Genomic DNA, 21,160 nt, shown 5'->3' on the forward strand with positions numbered 1-21,160 from the left:
AGGTTGTGACGGGTATGTTATTAACAAAACCATTCGATTTTGTTAACAACATAATATTATTTATTGTTTTCTGGAAAAACACTGGAGCTTAAAATATGTCTCTTACCTACAGTATTCGTGTTATTTCGATGTCAATTTTTAAAAGAGAATCAGAGACGAGATGCCACATGAGACCGAAGTGCTGACATTTTGCTCTCAACAAACAATTTAGCGAGGAAAATGCTGTCAGCATCTTCGGTACCATGTCGGAGGGACCATTATTAGATGTAAATACTTAGGTTAGTTACCTATTTTAAATCAGTCGTATTTTTAATTTAACATTTAATTGATAGGTACATAATTAATGTTATGTACTAATTGAACAACTAATGTTTATTAGAAAATAAAATACTTAATTTTTAAAATGAATAAGTTATTAGGTAGTAGATAAATATAAAAAAAAATCACTGTGTAGCTCTGTTTTTGCGTACCACAGAAATTAAAACAACAAGTACCTTACCTACTTTTTATTGATTCCGCTTAGAGAATGTTCAAATACATTTTATGTACAATTGCTTAAATTCACGTTTTTTATTTGTATTTTCATATTTGATTGTTTTCCTCGGTGAATTTAAAATTACAAGACATTCCTGATCAGATAAAGCATGGCATATAACGTGTTGGTCCTGCTGGCGCTGGCAGCGGCGGTGTCCGGCGAGCTAAGCCTGTGCAAGCGTCACGTGTACATCGCGCGCGCGGAGCAGGCGGACGAGCATGGCAGGAAGTGCTGGGACCACGTCAAGGTGCCCACTTGTGGGGGCCGCTGCGATTCTAGAGAAGTAAACACACCTTTTTATAGAACTCTGCTTGTGACAATATGCTAGCGCTGCTGGCACTACCTGCGACTGTGTCTAGTGAGTCTGTGAAAGCGGCACGTGTACACGGAGCAGGCGGACGAGCGCGGCAGGATGTGCTGGGACCACGTCAAGGTTCCCACTTGTGGGAGCCCCTACGATTCTAGAGAAGTAAACGCACCTTTTTATAGAACTCTGCTTGTGACAATATGCTAGCGCTGCTGGCACTACCTTCTAGGTAGTGTCTAGTGAGTCTGTGAAAGCAGCACGTGTAGCTCGCGCGTGCGGAGCAGGCGGGCGAGCGCGACAGGAAGTGCTGGGACCACGACAACGTGCCCACCTGCGGGGCCGCTGTGCTGTGTGAAAACACAGCATACCTAAGTTGGATCGGTGCCTCGAACGCATTTCTCATCTGTGAGTTTTAACAGGTAATTTACCTTATATACATTGTTCAGGCATAATAAAAACATCAACTAGAGCGGGGGTTCTGCCCCTGACCACAATTGCAGCCGGCTTCCATCACATCACGAGGCGGTTAGCAACAGGTAACTACTGTGTTATTTGTTTATAATAGTGCATAGTGCATAGTTGATAACATGTATTTGCCTGGACATGGGGTTAATGTTTAAGTTACAATAATAAGTTGCAAACATACATATTTATATGTTTAGTACAAGATCGTGGCAAATTGAAATTAAGATGACATTCTGATTGAGAATGCAGCAGCGTAACTGTTGCTGCGTTAGGGCATTCCATTTCTGGGGGCCGATTTTAGAATTTCGACCGCTTCGTTTCGTGTATTTCGTTCAATAATATCTCCAGTACCCGGCATTTAAATTCTACTATGAGAATTGAAAACGAGTGGTCAATACAATTCGATTCCCAATTTCTATCGCTTGTATTCGCTTTCAAAAATTAGCATTTCGCTGTTTTCCACCGATTTTCAAGTGACGAAATCGAGCGCTCGAATTTCAAAAATCGGGCCCCTGACCGCAGCTGCTCTACTAGTACGAACGCGTCGGTGTTATTAACAATTTCCATAGTAAAAAGAATGGTAGTGCTGCTGTCGTTGGAAATGGAGTCACCTTTAGTACTGCGGCAGTGTTGGCGCAAACGATGTCACTTTTAGTTTCTTTAATATAGGCAAATTGCGTTGCTGTCGTTCGGACATTGCATGGAACGTTTATTCCAGCACTCATCTTATCAATGAAATTGACATCATTGTCATAGCCCATGCCAACACTAACCTTGCAAAAGTCATGCTGCAGCAGTCGTCATCGGATGTATGTATGTTATTTTTAAAAGTTGCTGAACAAAATGTTGGTCAGTATGAGGAGTACAGCCTACAGTTTAATTTTTTGCTCGTATTACAGGCCACACCCGGTATATAGGTAGGTATATTTTTTTAAACAATTACAAATGTCATAATAGGGACAAACGATAATCAACGGCTTGTTAAGCGAGGTTTAGACTAGCAAGAACTTGCATGCAATTTTCATTGCATTGCGGTATCAGTAGTTTACCTTAGTAGTCGGCAATGTAACGTAAATTGAAAAATTCTTGCTAGTCTACGCCTCGCTTTAGATTTGATAGACGTTGAATGACACCATATGACATTAAAAATGTATAAGTTAACAATGTATGTTTGCTAAGGTAAACGTAAGTCTTAAGAGGGAATAATACTCAGCTACTGACAATAGGTAAGTACTTTTTTGATGAAATTTCCATTTCGGGAGGAAACGGTTTCCACTAACTAAATCTTAACAAATCACCTTGATTTTGATATCAATCGCTTCGGCGTAATATGTTCTAAGTTTATAGGTTTAGCTTAAAAAAATATCATTTTTTATTGCAAATTTTTTCAAAGGAATACCTATAACCTAGTCTTTCATTGTGTCAATAACGTACTAAAAATCATGGAGAATGGAAATTATTTAGAACTGGAATAACAGTTTCTCTTTTTTATGGACGTGTACGTAGGAGGTATTCTTCCCTCTTAAGCGAAGTAAATAAATAATGTGGGCACACGTCAAATTGGCTTAATGTAATCATAACTGTTTACATCAGCATGGAAATACACTCATGTTTGTTTAGCAGGGTTAGAAAATAAACGGCGCTTAACCGTGGTATGCTCAGGCCATTTTGTGATATTTTCTTTGCTTTAGATTAACTTACGGTATCTATTGTATCGATCGTATATATTGGCACCGTTAAACTACTCATTGTCGCTGGCTGAAATTCCGAACTCAAATAGATATTATAACGTAATAAAAAATAAAATGTTATAAACATAAGTTCTCCCTCAAGTGTCAAGTTGACCCTCAGAACTGAGGAGACGAAGCAAGGAGGGAAGGGGGATCAAAATAAGTTCTAGTTTGCTTATTATTAATGTACCTACCTATAACATCGGTTGAAAATACGTTTGTGCCATATCCATTTTTGGCAAAATCGTTTTTTAATGATTCATAAAATAACAAAAATATGCTATAATTGACAGTAATCGGTTTTTGAAAAAAACTATTTTTGAAAAATGTTGTGCCATATCCTCATTTTGCTATAGGATAATTACACTCTTTTAACAGAAAATCATCACAAAAGTGTGACATATCCAAAACGTTTGTGTCATATCATACATTGTACGTTTAACATTTACTCATCAAAAACGGATATGGCAATATTAAAAATGCTTTTATTTTATGATTACCACTATTTTTACAATATTTGTATGGTACTAATAATGGTAAATATATGTGCCTAAATGATAAATAAGTTCAATATTTCCTAAATTTACAACTTTTCGAAAAATATTTTTTTGCTTCTTTGCGCTCTCCTGTAAACCAATGTAAGTGGCGTGTCGTGTGGCACAAACGTATTCTCACCCGGCGATAAGCAAACTATAACTGAGTAAGTAAATTGGACTAATGTCTTACAAATATGCTTAATTGAGTAACTTAAATTTATCACTCTATTTGAAATAGGGTATCATGGACGCCTCGCGGCAGCTATTTCCTTACTTTATATTATGTACTAGAATATATGTAAATAGGTCGTATACGAGTAGATAAGCCAATTTCACCCAGTGTATGTAGGTTTATTTTCATATTTCAACGTTTATTAGGTTAATTTTCAAGGAAAAGTTGTAGATATTCAGAAAAATAAGCTTAAAAAGGGGTGAGTTGCGACAAATCCGAAGTAAGAAGGGGGGATAGGAATTAAGTGAGGTGGGATAATTGCTAGAATTGACACAATATTACAATAGCTTGACTTATCAAGAGAATAAAGTATTTAAGTAACAATGTGATAACTCTGGTCTAAAAATTCCATCTCACCCCCTGCCATCCCTCCTCACCCCATTCATAACCCAACTGTCCTCGTAATGGGTGTGTAATGATCCGTATAACAATTTTTGATATATTTTCAAAAGATATAACAACTTTTGACATAATTTCATGGTGTATAATCACTGACGCGGTATAATGAACTTTTGATATAAAAACAAAATAACTATTTTCATGGGGTATAATGTTTAACAGATATAAAAGCTATTCGATATAACGCTTACTGGATATAATGAATATTTGTTATAAGTATTTATGGTATAATGTATTCAAATATATAAAAATAAATTGAGATTATAATAAAAAAGTCGGTTCTGGCGCTTCGCCGGCTGCTACCCAGGCACGCTCGCTTCGCTCGCTTGGCTCGCGCGCTGTAGGGTCGCAATTCTAACTAACACTCCTCCTCGCTTCGCTCGTCGTCGTACCTAACTGAGACCTGCCTTAAGTTCGAATACGTAGGTTGCTATAATAGTAGTAAATATTACAAATTATACTAGTACTACATTATGCCAACTGAGCGTTATATCGAACATAATTATATCACATATACGTTATACGCTGTTAATGTTAGATTAGAAGTTGTTATATTACAAGTTCATTATACTTGACGATAGTTAGACTCTCTAAGAATATACCATGTATTGTTATAGCAAAAGTGCATTATGTCCCTCAATCATTATATCGACTAAAAATATATCAAAAGTTGTTATATGGACCGCTACGCACCCCTCGTAATCCCTACTCACCCCATTTTACGGTATATCATCTACTAACCGAAAAAATTAAGTTTGAATTTATATTACGTCTCAAGTTATTAGTGGCCCGGACAACGAAAGAAAAGTCTTCTAGAAATCGATTTTCGCTAATGTCGTCTCGGATATGGATGAATATGGTATCGACGCATTCAGTGTAATGCCCTGAATACAAATATATGAGATGACAAGCGCGAAAGTGGTGGGGGTAGTTGCTGTGACGTCATAAAGTCGGCAGTACAAACTTTTTTTTTATTTTCTTTTAAACATACCATGTGGGGTACCCAATGAAAGGGCTTTGTGAGTAGATTACAAATATATAACATACTACATATAATATTAACAATACTTGGTTTAACTAATTATAAGTAAACGTTCAAAAATTTCACAATCCACAGTTGACTTCTAACTGCTCTAAATTGAAAATGGCTGAATGGATTCGTCCAAAGTACATATCAATGTGTGTTACCAGTGATGACTTACGGCTCCGAAACGTGGTCTTTCACTATCGGCCTCATCTCAAAACTCAAAGTCGCTCAACGAGCTATGGAGAGGGCTATGCTCGGAGTTTCTCTACGTGATCGAATCAGAAATGAGGAGATCCGTAGACGAACTAAAGTCACCGACATAGCCCACCGGATTAGCAAGCTGAAGTGGCAATGGGCAGGCCACATTGCACGCAGAGAAGATGGCCGATGGGGTCGAAAAGTGCTCGAGTGGAGACCACGGACTAGCAAGCGCAGCGTAGGACGTCCACCCACAAGATGGACAGACGATCTTGTTAAGGTCGCCGGAAGACGCTGGATGCGGGTCGCTTCCAACCGGCACGTATGGAGGTCCAAGGGGGAGGCCTATGTTCAGCAGTGGACGTCTTATGGCTGAGATGACATACCAAGTGACTGTGAATATCTTCTATATAATGTTAATAAATAATTAACCAGATATATCAAAAAATAAGAAAAGTAAATCAAGATGAAAAAAGTATAATTTTCTGTTACATTAAACTGCAACTATTATTAAAACAAACAAAAGACCCGACAGTTTGACATATATTTTTGAAATGGTATTTTTACTAGCTTTCATTTGGTACACATATTGCTACAGTAAGGAAAAAAAGCAATCCCCCCCCCTCCATTTTTATATTAGCGGGCGCCATTCTCAAAATGTATGTAGCCTATGTCACTACCACAATTCTGACGAATTCAACCACACCTCATATGTCAAAAATGGCGCCAGCTAAATAAAAAAATTGTGTTTTTTTTCTTACTATAGCAATATGGGTACCAAATGAAAGCTAGTGAAAAGACCATTTCAAAAATATATGTTAACAGTCGGGTTTTTTGTTTGTTTTAATAATAGTTGCAGTTTAATGTAACAGATAGTTATACTTTTTCAACGATGTACTTTTCTTATTTTTTGATATATCTGGTTAATTATCTTTTAACATTGTATAAAGAATATTCACAGTCATTTAGTATATATTTTAGACTAATCCATTCAGCCATTTTCAATTTAGAGCACTTGAAAGTCAACAGTGGATTGTGAAATTTTTGAACGTTTTCTAATAATTTGTTAGACCAAGTATTGAAAATATTACAATATGTTATATATTTGTGATCTACTCACAAAGCCCTTTCATTTGGTATGTTTAAAAGAAACGAAAAAAAAAGTTTGTACTGCAGACTTTATGACGCCACAGCAACTACCCCCACCACTTTCGCGCTTGTCATCTCATATATTTGTGTTCAGGGCATTACACTGAATGCATCGATACCATATTCACCCATATCCGAGACGACATGAACGAAACCTAACCCACCACCTGAAATTACGGCCCGCTATATCATCGGTCATATCTTAAATAAATATTTCAATATTTTTAATAGGGTGATTTTTACTGACAAAGTAGTAGTGATATATTTTTGTAGGTAAGTCGCCACTTCTGTCTTATAATAAGTGGTTACCTAATGGTAAGGGTGGTGGTGGGTGGGTCACATGGTGCGCTCGAATGGCAGAGTATTTAATACTTGTGCGGAAGGAACCAGAGAAGGATAGAACTTTCCCATAACTTGTACTTTTGTAGTTACGCGTTGGCACTATAATGTATAAATGCTCTACAATAGCAATCTAAGTAGGGGACCCCAGGGCTGGCGCGTACCTCTCTCAACGTGTTTGCCTTGCGATACAGAGAGGTAACGCCGCCAGTGTCATGGGGTCCATGCCGCAGTCCGACCTGTTGAACGGGGTGTTCTTTTTGTAATTGGTTTGGTTTTTTGTACGTAAGTAGGTATATTTTATAGTTTGTATTTTTATTTTATTCCTAGTTTTAACTTTAGTTTTAATTTTGTATTATTATGATTATTCTTATTTATCCATCAAATAAAGTGTAACAATTATGAATCTAATACGATCAATCTAAGTAGTGATCTCTGTGTTCAGGTTTCCGACTGGCAGTTCCCATTTAAGAAGTCCCACCACCCAGTGTGCGTGCACGGATCCCGGCGCCCGTTGATGGTGAAGCTGCGGCATTGCGACGAGGGTGTCACCAAAGGCACCGAGATTTTCCACTACATCGCTGCCGAAGAATGTCTCTGCATGGTACGAGTATAGAGTTTGATACAACCGGTCCTAAGTACAACGTACCTATCTAAAGTGATGTTTATCACGCGGTCCGGCAACCGACGCGATACGATTAATATGTGTCTAATGATAATTTGTAAATCACTACAGTATTTAGTGCTTAATTTCTAATAAGTTTCCCATATGTACGTTACCAGTGCAATTACTTTCAATATAATACACTTTTATTCAGTTATCGGTGTCGTTTTCACTTTTAAATAGCCTAGTCATCCGAACCCCGAGCTAGCTGGCGCTACAAAATGGCTGCCCAAGTGTGAGGCTATAGTGAAAAATTGGACTTTTGTGCCGTGATTCATTAAAATAAACAATATAGTGTACTAAAATGCCGCCTAAATCAAGGAGAAATCGACGCGTGTCGACGCCGACGCGAGATGACCTCGAGCCCGCTCGAGAAGGTTCTTTCACGAGAGATGACGTCGCGACGCTTGTGGATTCGTTGCAACGGTCGCAAACCAACGCCTTCAGGGAACTGCTGGAAAGCGTCATCACAACCTCTAGGCACCCATCGTCGTCTACTACATCGACACCGTTTCCTGTAGAAGGAGGAAATTTCTCTCGCTGCAAAGCTCGATTCGCTGGAAATGCAGAAGAGTCCATCGAAGGTTTTATTGACGCCATTGAAGCCTACAAAGATTGTGCAAACATCTCGGACGATAACGCCATTCGAGGGTTATCTATGCTATTAACGCATTCAGCCGCAGATTGGTGGCAGGGCATAAAACCGGAGACAACTTCATGGGCCGAAGTATTGGACAGCTTGCGCCATACCTACGGCGACAATCGAGCTCCGCCACGCATTTACCGCGACTTATTTGCTACACCTCAAGGCGACGAAAATACTCATACTTTCGTCGCAAAGTGCAGAGCTCTGTTGGCAAAATTGCCGCGTAGCGAGTTGGCTGAGAAGGTACAATTGGATATGGTGTACGGACTGTTAAACAAACGTATACGTAAACGTGTTAAGAGGGAAGAGTGCGCAACGTTTAAGATATTGTTACAAAAGGTGCGCCCTGTCGAAGAATCGTTGAACGAGAGTACGAACGATACAAAGGCCGCCGCCGCTTCCAAGAACGTGAGCTACGCTTCGCCGAGTCGTCCCGTCGCCGTGTCAAAGCCGCCGCGCGCTGCCGCGAGCGCGAGCGCCGCGTCGCCGTCCCGCGAGCCCCGCGCGCCTCCGCCGCGTCGTTTAGATGATAACAGTGATAACAATACAGCGTCCGCGTCCGCCGCGAAATCTAAGTCATATAGTAAGAAGTGCGGGTATTGTAAACGTTACGGCCACGTAAAAGAAGAATGTAGAAAACTAAATAAAGACTCTAGTGGTACGTCTAACGATAATAATAATAACACATCAGATGTTAATGTCTTACGTTGTTATGGTTGTGGTCAAGTAGGTGTTATACGTGCAAATTGCGAAAAATGTAATTGTAGACGACGCAATATACTGGACCTGAAATAAATAACCTGAAACATAAAACTTAGTAATTAATATACATTTTAGTTTAATATTATAAAATCATATGTAGGTACTTACCTTGCTTACCACTGTTGTTTTATATGTGTTAATAAAGTGTGCGCGAGAGCATGCATATGTGTGCAACGAGCATCGGCTATCGGCCAATCAACGTCAGTTCCCTATACGCCACCGAGCGACACACGCATGTCCATGCGCTCTAACACTTGCCTCAAAAAGTATCCCTAGTTGTTCTCATTTCTGCTCCTCTCCACCCGTGGCTGCAATCGTCGGCTACACATGGTCCTATCAAACCGGATCCTGAGGAGCACGGATGTCGGGACGCAAAGGAATGTTCCACACGCCTCCGCACACCATGGTTAAAACGCGGGGTGCTCTCGAAAGAGAAAAGTTGAAACATGTCACGGATGCTCAGAGTGAAGTGCCAGGCCCAAAGAACTCCAAAGAAGAAGAATTTACGGATCACGCAAGCCAGTTCAACGCGAAGGCGCTCAGTTTGCAGATTCAGCCCACCGCAAAAGAGGGTAGCATCAAAACTGAAACTGAACATGGATATCACCGATCCAATACTTCGAATAAGACTTCGATGTCTTCACTACATGCAAAAAGAAAGCAATTAGAGTTAGACGCCGCCGAAGCTAAAGCTAGGATCGAGAAGGAGTTAATAGATAAAAAGCTAGACGCTGCACTCTAAGCTGGATGAAGAATATTCTCAGAAGTCCCGTTGCAGTGAAGAACAACGATCTATTTTGTCCGAAACATCTCAAAAAGTGGAACAGTGGCTCGAGAGAAGTCGCCAAGACGAACAAAACGAACGCGCTCTCGCGACCCCTTGGCAAGAACCGAACCCCGGACCCAGCTCACTTCAAACCCTAGCACAAGCAATGGAAAAACTAGCTACTACAACTCAAAGTGCTAATACTCGTCTTTTATCTCGATTAGCCACGTCTAAGGACTTACCGTTATTTTCTGGTGAATCGCTCGAGTGGATACAATTTAAAAAATCATACGAACAATCCACCAAGTTATGCAACTATAGTGATTCTGAAAATATCGCAAGATTAGAGAAATGTCTCCGTGGTGAAGCTAAAGAAACGGTCTCATCTTTATTTACGACTGACACCTCACCACGCGCCATCCTAGACGCACTAGAGCTACGATTCGGAAGACCTGACCTAATCATAAATAAAATCTTAACACAATTTAAGAAATTGCAACCTTTACCGCAAGCGTATCATATCGAGTTGGTGAACTTCGCCGTCAAAGTGAAGAATTGCGTGGCAGCTGCAGAGTCTATTAATCAGACCGATCATCTTCGAAGCCCTGAGTTACTAAGCATCGTTATATCAAAGTGTCCCAGTGCGCTTATCAACAAGTGGGCAGACTATATATACGAACATAGCGATACAAACAAAGCTAAATTACAGTTATTCTCCGAGTTCCTGCACAAAGAAGCTACGAAGATCGCCGCCGCTGGTGTAACTCATATCCATTCTCAAAATGAACATAAGTTTCCAAAAAAGATGGAAGACCGAAAACTTCAAGTTCACCCCATTTTAAACAATGATAATGATACTAACACGAAGTGCAAGTTTTGTAAGATGTCTTATCATCCGCTGACTAATTGCATCAAATTTAAACGCGCGCTACGCAGGGATAAATGGCGCTTTGTTAAAATAAACAGAATATGCCATAAATGCCTGTTGCTAGGCCACGGGAAAGAAACCTGCCCGGCCGCATCGTGCGATATTGACGGCTGCGGGCTGCCCCACCACCGCCTCCTTCACTGGCCGAACAGATCTAACGCAGCCAGCGCAGCGCCCCGCAATAGCAGCACCAACGAAGACATAAATAATACGCCAACATTAAGTGCGACAGATGAACCTGCCAACAACAATCCCACGACCGCAATCGTAACCAATACTGTCGTGGAACCTAGTGACAGTGTTTACCTAAAGTCTGTACGAGTGAACCTCCATGGACCTAGCGGCACTATTGCTACTTATGCCCTTTTAGATGATGGGGCCGCAGTGAGTCTGATATCAGCTGATCTTGCTAACTGTGTCAACCTTCAAGGTCAGCCAAAGACAATAAGTATGAAATGTGCATGGAAATCTAAATTCGAGTGTACAATTGAAACTGTGAACTTTAAAATCTCGAACTCAAGTGGTGAAATGTACGATTTACGTGCGCGAAAAATGAGTGAGCTAGACTTACCAACACTGGACCTATCTAACGTGAACTTAGACTCTTACGATTATTTACGCGACCTAAAAAGTGTTATACCCCGCTGTAATATGGAACCGAAGTTATTAATCGGACAGGACTACTACCATTTGTTAATGCCGCTAAAGACTGTTTATCGGGGCGATTTTGAACCTTGTGCCACATTAACAAAACTCGGTTGGTGTTTACACGGAACCTTACCTGCGGCTATATTCGGTCGACCTTCGACCGCCGAGCATGCCTTGATAACAGTGCTGTACGAGCGCGCTAAACCAGCCGCCGAAATCTGCAACGCATGCACTCCGCCCTCCACCGCCACCCCCGCGGACATACTTACCGCGCGGCGGGAGATGCACACATGCACAGACGCAGACACACACTCATCACCACAATGGTCAAGCGATGCACTTAGCGACAGCGCAGATAAACAACTTCATGAACTGGTTCGTCGATCGTTTGCGCTCGAATCAATAGGAGTGAACTCTAAGCCACGCGTAAATAAGGACGACATTCGTGCAGTCAACATCATTGATAACTCTGCAAGATTAATTAACGGGAGTTATGAAATTAGTTTACCATGGAAAAACGATGCTAAACTGCCTGACTCTTACCCAAATGCTTATAAGAGATTCCTCGCTGTGGAAAGAAGAATGCTGTCAGATGAAGGATACGCCTCCAGGTATACGGAGCGTATTAATCACTTACTTGAAAACAATTACGCCCGATTATTATCAGACGAAGAATTGTTAGCGCCACATATGCGCGTATTTTATTTAGCCCATTTTGGAGTTGACAACAAAAACAAGAAAAAATTGAGACTAGTGCATGACGCTTCAGCCGCCACCGCCGGTCGCTCCCTGAACGACTACCTACTCCAGGGTCCTGACCTACTTCAGTCTTTACTGGGCATCATGCTACGCTTTCGAGAAAAACCAGTCGCAATTATGGGCGATATAAAAGAATTCTTCCTTCGCATCAAGATAACGAAAGAAGACCAGCACGCATTACGATTTTTATAGCGCGAGAACGTAAACAGCGAATTAAAAACCTACGTTATGACGTCATTGTTATTTGGAACCAATTGTTCTCCATTCATTGCACAACATATTAAAAATAAAAATGCAATGCGATTCCAAAACGAAATGCCTGAAGCGGTCGAAGCCATCCTGAAGTCACATTATATGGACGACTACATCGAGAGTGTGGACAACGAGCAGTTAGCTATCAAGATGATAAAAGAAGTTGCCGAAATCCACAAACAAGGTGGCTTCGAAATAAGAAATTGGATTTCTAACAAACGTGCAGTTTTGGAATGCACGCCAAAAGAAACCTTAAGTGACAAGGCAATAAGGTTCAAAACCGGATGCGACGACGTACCTGAGAGAACGCTCGGGTTGCTATGGTACCCGGCCAGCGACACATTCGGCTTTGAATTGTCACTTAAACGCATTCCGACGGAGATAATTAACTTGCAACGAAAACCCACGAAGCGGGAACTCCTGCGCATCTATATGTCAATATTTGACATTTTTGGCTTTCTTACGCCATTTACTGTCAAAGCAAAAATAATGCTACGAAATATCTGGAGAACGGATACTAAATGGGACGATGAGATTCCTACGAATGAATATACAGTATTTCGCAACTGGATAACGGAATTACAATCTTTGAAAGATTTGCGCATTCCAAGATTTTATTTTCACGCCGAACAAGTTATGAGCGAGCGCGATAATACTGATAACGCTCGCCGCCACACCTTGCGCCAGAATGAGACGACCATAGAACTCGAACTTCACATTTTTTGCGATGCTGCTCCTACTGCATACGCTGCCGTCGCTTATTGGCGCAAAATATGTAGCATCAATGAAGTACAAGTTTCATTCATCGCGAGTAAATGTCGTTCGTCACCTGTGAAGAAATATATAACTATACCTAAACTTGAGATGGAATCAGCTGTTATCGCCTGCAGACTCGCTGACACAATAGCGCGCGAACACAGGTTGACCGCCTGCACACGGTACTTCTGGACCGATTCTTTAATCGTTTTGCATCAAATAAAAAACGATACGCGCAACTATAAAGTTTTTGTCGCTAACAGACTTGGCGAAATTGATGAATTATCTCAATCCTGTGAATGGAATTATATACCTACCGACTTGAATATAGCTGACAAAGCGACTAAATTAAATACTTACGAGTTGAATAACGACTGCGACTGGCTCCGTGGCCCTGCATTCCTGTACTCGCCGCGGGACACGTGGCCGAAGTATGACGCTGCAAAACAAAAGATAAACAAAGATCAGCTGTTACAAGTAAACATGCTATATGATATAAAGGTTGAAGACTTACCTGTTGTTCCTGATTTGAATAAATTCTCTTCGTGGACCAGACTATGGAGATGTATGGCAAATGTTTTATTGTTTATTACGAGGTGCCGAAGACCTGGTAACGCGCAGATTGATGCCGACACGATGCAACGCGCTGAAACTGAATTATTGCGTTACTCACAGATAAAATCGTTTCCAGAAGAGATTTATGCACTGAAAAATAATAAGGCAATCGAACCAAGCAGCCGATTGCGCAAATTAACGCCAATATTAGATGAACACGGATTGCTACGCGTCGGCGGGAGGATCGACGCTGCTTCGTATATTGATTACGACCTGAAACGTCCCGTTATACTTGACGGGCGTGATTATATAACGAGATTGATAATCAAGCGTTATCACGTGATGGCTGCGCACGGTAATAATGAAACTGTAGTCAACGATATTCGTCAAAAATATTGGATTGTCAACTTACGCCCTACAGTACGTACAGTTGCGGCACGATGTTTGTATTGCCGAATAAAAAAAGCAAGACTTAGTAACCCACGGATGGGAGACTTACCGGCGGCGCGACTCGCTCATCATCAACGCCCGTTTACTCACTGCGGCGTTGACTTATTTGGGCATATGGAAGTGACAGTCGGCCGTCGCCACGAGAAACGGTACGGGGTACTCTTCACCTGCATGACAGTACGAGCGATCCATATAGAATTGGTACCCTCGCTCTCCGCAGATTCCTTTATTATGGCCTTGAGACGGATGGCATCACGACGAGGCTGGCCATACAGAATGTACTCCGACCATGGTACCAACTTCAGAGACGCTGACGCCGAGTTAAGGAGATCGTTTAAAGAGATAAACGACCAAGCGAGTGTCAGAGACCTACTGACTACGAAAGAACTTGAATGGCGCTTCATATCACCAGCGAGTCCTCACATGGGCGGCTCCTGGGAGCGTTTAATTAAAAGCGTCAAGACATCCCTGAAAGTGGTCTTAAAGGAACGAGCTCCACGCGAAGAGGTTTTGATCACATTGCTGGCAGAGGTGGAAAATATTGTAAATAGTCGTCCGCTTAGCTACGTATCGACAGACCACGGCGACCCAGAAAGTTTGACACCAAACCACTTCCTCATAGGCTCCTCTTCGAACCTCCCAGTTCCTGGTGTATTTGATGATACTGACCTGTTTCGGAAGAAGATGTGGAGAATATCACAAAGACTTACCGATGCATTCTGGCGGCGTTGGATGCGCGAGGTACTACCAAATCTTCTACCACGACAAAAATGGTGCCAAGAGGGCAAACAGCTGAAAAAGGGCGATGTCGTGGTAATCGTAGACCCAGCGATGCCTAGAAATGTCTGGCCGAAAGGACGGGTCCATGAAGTTCACGCTGACGCCGACGGGCGCATTCGAATCGTCGATATAAAAACACAATCCGGAATGCTTACCAGACCAGTGGCGCGTTTAGCGTTGCTCCCCACAGCTGATGATGATTGTCCTTGACGGACAATGGGGCCGAGAATGTAGACGACGCAATATACTGGACCTGAAATAAATAACCTGAAACATAAAACTTAGTAATTAATATACATTTTAGTTTAATATTATAAAATCATATGTAGGTACTTACCTTGCTTACCACTGTTGTTTTATATGTGTTAATAAAGTGTGCGCGAGAGCATGCATATGTGTGCAACGAGCATCGGCTATCGGCCAATCAACGTCAGTTCCCTATACGCCACCGAGCGACACACGCATGTCCATGCGCTCTAACACTTGCCTCAAAAAGTATCCCTAGTTGTTCTTATTTCTGCTCCTCTCCACCCGTGGCTGCAATCGTCGGCTACAGTAATGCTACTTTCTGTACTGTCAACTGCAGCATGGATTCGTCCAATCCAGGGTTAAAGGACACTGGTAAGCAGACTAAGAAGCTCTCCCCGGTGAGTAGTACTCTTAACTCTATACCTAAAGTTGAAAATGATAAGCTTGACGAGATCTTTTTGTCTCCCACTGATTTTCGACATGCACTTCCTGCAAATTTCTTTGGTGACGGTTTAGTAGCAAAGCCGGTGATGCCCCGCGCCGCCGACAGCTCCCAGGACGACCCCATAGTCGTTCAACAATCGTGCACACTTTTTGCAAAGTCCTTTATTGATAACAGTGATAAGCAAGTAAATAGTTCCCATAGTGAGGAAATATCATTTTGCACCATGTCAAATAATATTAGTAACATTCCTGTGCTGCCAGATCAGGTCATTGACGCCAAATCTAGGTTGATTACAGCTGATTTAGGATCAGCTGATAACAAGAATGGTCACAATATAACTAACTACAGTATGTCATCTTCGGGTCACAGTATAGATAATTCCAGTAACTCAACCACGCCTTGTGAGGGAATTTTATTTTCAGCTGTGGACTTTTCAGGGACAAACCAGAAGGATGAGGACTCCAAGGAGCCTACACCTGGAGCCCTAATGGACCAGAATGACTCTGAGGACCCCGTGTTGGATTTATTTGACACATATGAGGAATACACAAAAAGGCGTCAGCGGCCAATTTTAGGGATTGGAATCTTAGACATGCAAGGTATTGCCTTAGTGGATACAGGCGCAAAGAGATGCTTGGCAAGTCGGAAGCTCTACTCACTGTTACTTGAGAGACAGCAACAGTTCTGCGAGAAGCTAATGAGAGTGACATTAGCCGAGGGTATAACTCAAATTAGAAATGTGCTCAAAATTACCTTAGATGTCAAAGTGAAGGATAGAGTAATACCTCAAGAGTTCCTGATCTTACCTGAAGCTGAAGAAAATGAAACTTTACTGGGAATCGATTTTCTAAAAGCATCTAGGCTCGACCTGGACTTTGATAACCATACTTGGTGTTTCCCAGGTGGTGAGAGATATCCCATACAGTATGAATCTGACATGCCAACGCAATTGTCAATTGCTGCAAGCAATATACTTCATGCTGAAGAAGGATCAATGCTCAGCGAAGGTGAAAAGATGAAATTAGCCGAAGTGTTAGAGAGGAATAGTGCAGTCTTCAGTCTAGGGGGAGCGCCCACTCCAATTGTTGAACATCATATCGACACAGGAGACCATGCACCTATATCTGAACCTCCATACCGGCTCACACCTGCAAAGAAAGAAATAATGAAAGCGGAGATTGAGAAGATGCTCCGGGAAGGGATAATAGAGGAATGTGAATCTGCATGGACCTCACCGGCAGTTCTTGTCCCTAAGAAGAATAATACTGTCAGATTCTGTGCTGATTATAGAAAGCTGAATAGCGTCACAAAGACTGATAACTATCCCTTACCCACAATTGATGAGCTGCTGCAGTCGACCGGAAGACATTGCTACATAAGTACCATAGATCTGAGATCCGGATACTGGCAAGTAAGTGTGAATCCAGCTGATCGGGATAAGACTTCAGTGATCACACCATTCGGTACCTACCGTTTCATACGAATGCCATTCGGTTTAAAGAATGCACCTGCACCCTTCCAGCGGTTGATGGATAAATTTAAATCCGGTGCCAGCTTGCAAAATACTACAGTTCTAGCTTACCTGGACGATCTCCTGGTTATATCTGACAGTTTCGAGAAACACCTGCAAGACCTGCAACTTGTGTTCGACCGACTACGTCAGTTTGGCTTAAGAGCAAACCGAGAGAAATGTGTTTTTGCCTGCAAAGAGGTCAAGTACCTTGGACACCTCATCACCCCTGACGGTATAAAGCCAGATAATGGGAAAGTTGAAGCTATATTAGCCATGAAGGAGCCAACTAATCTCAAACATCTCCGGATATTTCTCCAAACCTGTGCTTGGTTCAGAAAGTTTGTTCCAAATTTCTCAGCGGTAGCTCAGCCGCTTACCAAGCTTACAAAGAAAAATGAACCATGGAAATGGCAAGACGAGCAACAACAGGCTTTTACGGACCTCAAAACCAGATTAACTTCTGCTTCAATCCTGGTGCAAGCGGATTACAGCAAACAATTTATTCTGCGGACTGACTCGAGCAACTATGCTCTTGGAGCTTGTCTTATGCAAGGCGAAGGACATGATGAGCGTCCCATTGAGTATGCCAGGAGGCTGCTCACTCCAGCAGAACGCCGTTACAGCACAACTGAGAGGGAGTGTTTGGCTGTGATCTGGGCGGTTGAGAAGTACCGGCCCTATATTGATGGTCATACAGTTTTAGTGAAGACGGATCATCAGCCGTTGAAATGGCTGTTGACTCACAAGTCACCAAGTGGTCGCCTTATCCGGTGGGCACTTAAACTGCAAGGTTTTGACATCAAATATGAATACATACCTGGAAAGGCCAATGTCATAGCAGACACATTGAGTCGACCTGTCTGCGATGAAAACTCCAAAGAAGAATGTGGAGTCTGCTCTATTATTATTGATATTCCACAAGTTAACCCGACGGAACTACGTACTGCACAGCTCGAAGATCCAAAAGTCGCCAAGATTATTCAAGACCTGGAAGACTCTGAACCTATTAACTCGACCAGATGGCTAGAGAGAGGATATGTCATGGCCCAAGGGATACTCTACTATTACAATCCCAACTCTGAGTCAGAGGAAGCTCAGCTGGTAGTACCTAACTCTATGAAGGAGGCCATCTTAAAAGAGTACCACGACGCCCCAACAGCTGGTCATCAGGGCGTAGAAAGGACTCTCGCACGCATCTGTCAAAAGTATTACTTTACAGGAATGCGCAAATACATCACGGAATATTTAAAACTATGTGAAGAATGCCAACGTTACAAGATAAGTAACCAGAAGCCTATGGGACTACTACAGACCCCAGTGCTTAATCAAAGAGGAGAGGTGCTTGCTATAGACCTCTTTGGCCCTCTACCTGAAGGAGATAATGAAGAGAAATGGGTGCTGCTCATCGAGGACACGGCTACACGCTGGGTGGAGCTGATAGCCCTCAAGGACGCCACAGCAGAAGTCTGCGCTCCAGCCCTTATCGAGCAGTATTTCCTACGGTATTGATTCCCAAGAAGAGTCATTTCTGACAATGGAGTTCAGTTTGTCTCAGCTGTGATGCAGCAGACCATGTTCTTGCTGGGAATCAAGCAGAATTTAATACCACTCTATCATCCTGAGGCCAACCCTGCAGAACGCAAGAATAGAGACCTCAAGATTCAACTATCTATTTTAGTGAAGAACAATCATCGTGCGTGGCCCAAGTTCCTGCCAGCGATCAGGTTCTCGATGAATAGTGCTCTTTGTGCCATCACTGGATGCAGTCCAGCTCACATGATGTTCGCTTGAGAGATGAGGACTCCTTTTGATGCCCAACGTGATTTAAAGGCTATTCTGTCAAAAGAAAACTTTCTGCCGCAAATAACTCCTTACTTGAAGAAGTTTCTCGAAAACTGGGATGTTATAAAGGAGAAAGCTGTACGCCAGCAGGACCAGAAGAAAAGCGACGCTGACCAGCACCGACGGCAGTCACCTTTGTTTTGCGTTAATGACCTAGTTCTGGTAGACACTCATTTGCTTAGTAACGCTTCTAAAGGTTTAACAAAGAAATTCATGCCAAAACGGGATGGTCCCTATCGCATTAGTAAAATAATTAGTCCAACTTCTTATGTTATAGCTGACGTACAAACCAATACCGACCTGGGTAAATACCATAGTTCTGATTTGACACAATTCACACGAGGTCAAGGTATTCCTTCGGTGCCTGTCCAACCACGGCGACTACGTGGTCGCCCTCGTAACTTAGCGCGAGATGTTAGTGTTACCAAGTCCCCAACGGGTCGTTCTGGGAACTTGGAGGGGGAGTGTATAACGCGCCAACCTCAAACGTCGGCCTGGCCGAACGAAACTCGCGGATTGGACGACTTACCTGCTGCACCGCATGAGCCAATCACGGCTCCGAATCATCACGCACTGCGCGTGACCGACCGTATACAGATACGTTCTCGCCGCTCCCGCGCAGTCCGGCAACCGACGCGATACGATTAATATGTGTCTAATGATAATTTGTAAATCACTACAGTATTTAGTGCTTAATTTCTAATAAGTTTCCCATATGTACGTTACCAGTGCAATTACTTTCAATATAATACACTTTTATTCAGTTATCGGTGTCGTTTTCACTTTTAAATAGCCTAGTCATCCGAACCCCGAGCTAGCTGGCGCTACAAAATGTAATTACATTATGTTTAATAATATTTTCCAGGTTTGTTCATCACAACACACAAGCTGCGAATGGCTACCGCCGCATTCAACCATTGTCGAAGGGTTTGTCGACGAAACGGAAAACGACGATGAATGAAAGCATAAATAAATTATATAGGACCTAAATTAAAATAATAGTGCATTATGATAACACAACATTGTAAAAAAATACACAAATTCGTGATATTCTTCCTCATTCAAGTTTAATTTGATTCAATTGCCTGCGTTAAAATGAGCGTTGTGTCTGCATACGTAGATTAGGAATACCTATATAAGTAAAATTTAGGCCAAATCAAAATACAAAATTAATAATCCGTATTTCCTTTATCGTAACAACTTTTCAAGATACAATAGGAGAATACAATAAAATGAAACAAGAAAAACTAAATAAAAACTAAACTAGCATTAAATATAACTACTTAAAAATTAAACTAATTCTAAATAAATTAGTAAGTACCGACCTATAAATACAATATAAAAAAAACCTATAAAGGGCCCAGTCATAAAAGAAATGCCCCGTCCAACAGTTCGGCCTGCGGCATGGACCCCATTACGAGTACACTGGCGGCGTTACCTCTCTGTACCGCTAGGGCGATACGCTGAGAGAGGTACGCGCCAGCCCTACGGTCCCCTGTGGAATCGACCAGCCGCGCCGACAAAGCCTTCATAAATGCCTTCATGTCGGATGACCAAGGTCCCAGAGTCTCAACTGCAAGCGCCGCAAACTCATAGTCGTTAACTACTAAGGTCGAGTATTTGCGGCGCTTGAGAATCTGGGCCTGGTCAGCCGCAACGCCAGCCTGGATGCGGGTCGCCCTGATGTGGGACTGTGCAAGGGTGTCAACGCACGTCGCGTCCCACACCAGGGCTCTTTCTAATTTCCACGGCACTAACGTGGCTCCGTCGGGACGCCTGCCGTCGTCTCTAGCCATGCCCACTGGTTCTAAAACTGCATGCACGGAGACGGTGGCAAGCGCGCGACGGTCCAAATCGTTGATAGTGCCGTGGTGATACATGCGACCGGCGCTTTTTGCGCAAGAGAGGCCATGCCGGCCCAGCTGGTCCACGCTTTTGCCGCAGGCACATGTGTGGGAAACACATATTCTGGACCCAAGCCTCAAGCCTATTGCTATTCTTAGGCTACTTGGTCCAGAACCGTGCCTATTGCCTTGGAAAGGAGAGCCTGTAACCAGTGGCCCTCCTAGGGGGCCGAAACTGCCAGAATTCGAGCGTGATCAAAGTCGTCCGGGCTGTTTTCTATAAGTGTGGCATGGACTACCTCTAGGCGTGGGGAGTCCCAAGCCCGTTGGATGTGCCTGGCTTCTGGGATGTCCGCACTCGGGCATGACTGACACCATGCTTCT

General features: G+C 42.5%; 1 protein-coding gene across 1 annotated transcript; it reads left to right on the forward strand.

The window, feature by feature from the left end:
* The first annotated feature begins 641 nt into the window (after nt 1-641).
* On the forward strand, nt 642-19,933 carry LOC134792408 (thyrostimulin beta-5 subunit-like). Its single transcript, XM_063763706.1, has 3 exons — nt 642-818; nt 7,363-7,521; nt 19,798-19,933. Exons 1-3 carry the CDS (start codon nt 645-647, stop codon nt 19,891-19,893), a joined length of 429 nt encoding a protein of 142 aa, XP_063619776.1. The 5' UTR covers nt 642-644; the 3' UTR covers nt 19,894-19,933.
* Nucleotides 19,934-21,160: the final 1,227 nt, after the last annotated feature.

The sequence above is a fragment of the Cydia splendana genome, chromosome 1 (assembly GCF_910591565.1).
Source record: "Cydia splendana chromosome 1, ilCydSple1.2, whole genome shotgun sequence".
NCBI lineage: Eukaryota > Metazoa > Arthropoda > Insecta > Lepidoptera > Tortricidae > Cydia > Cydia splendana.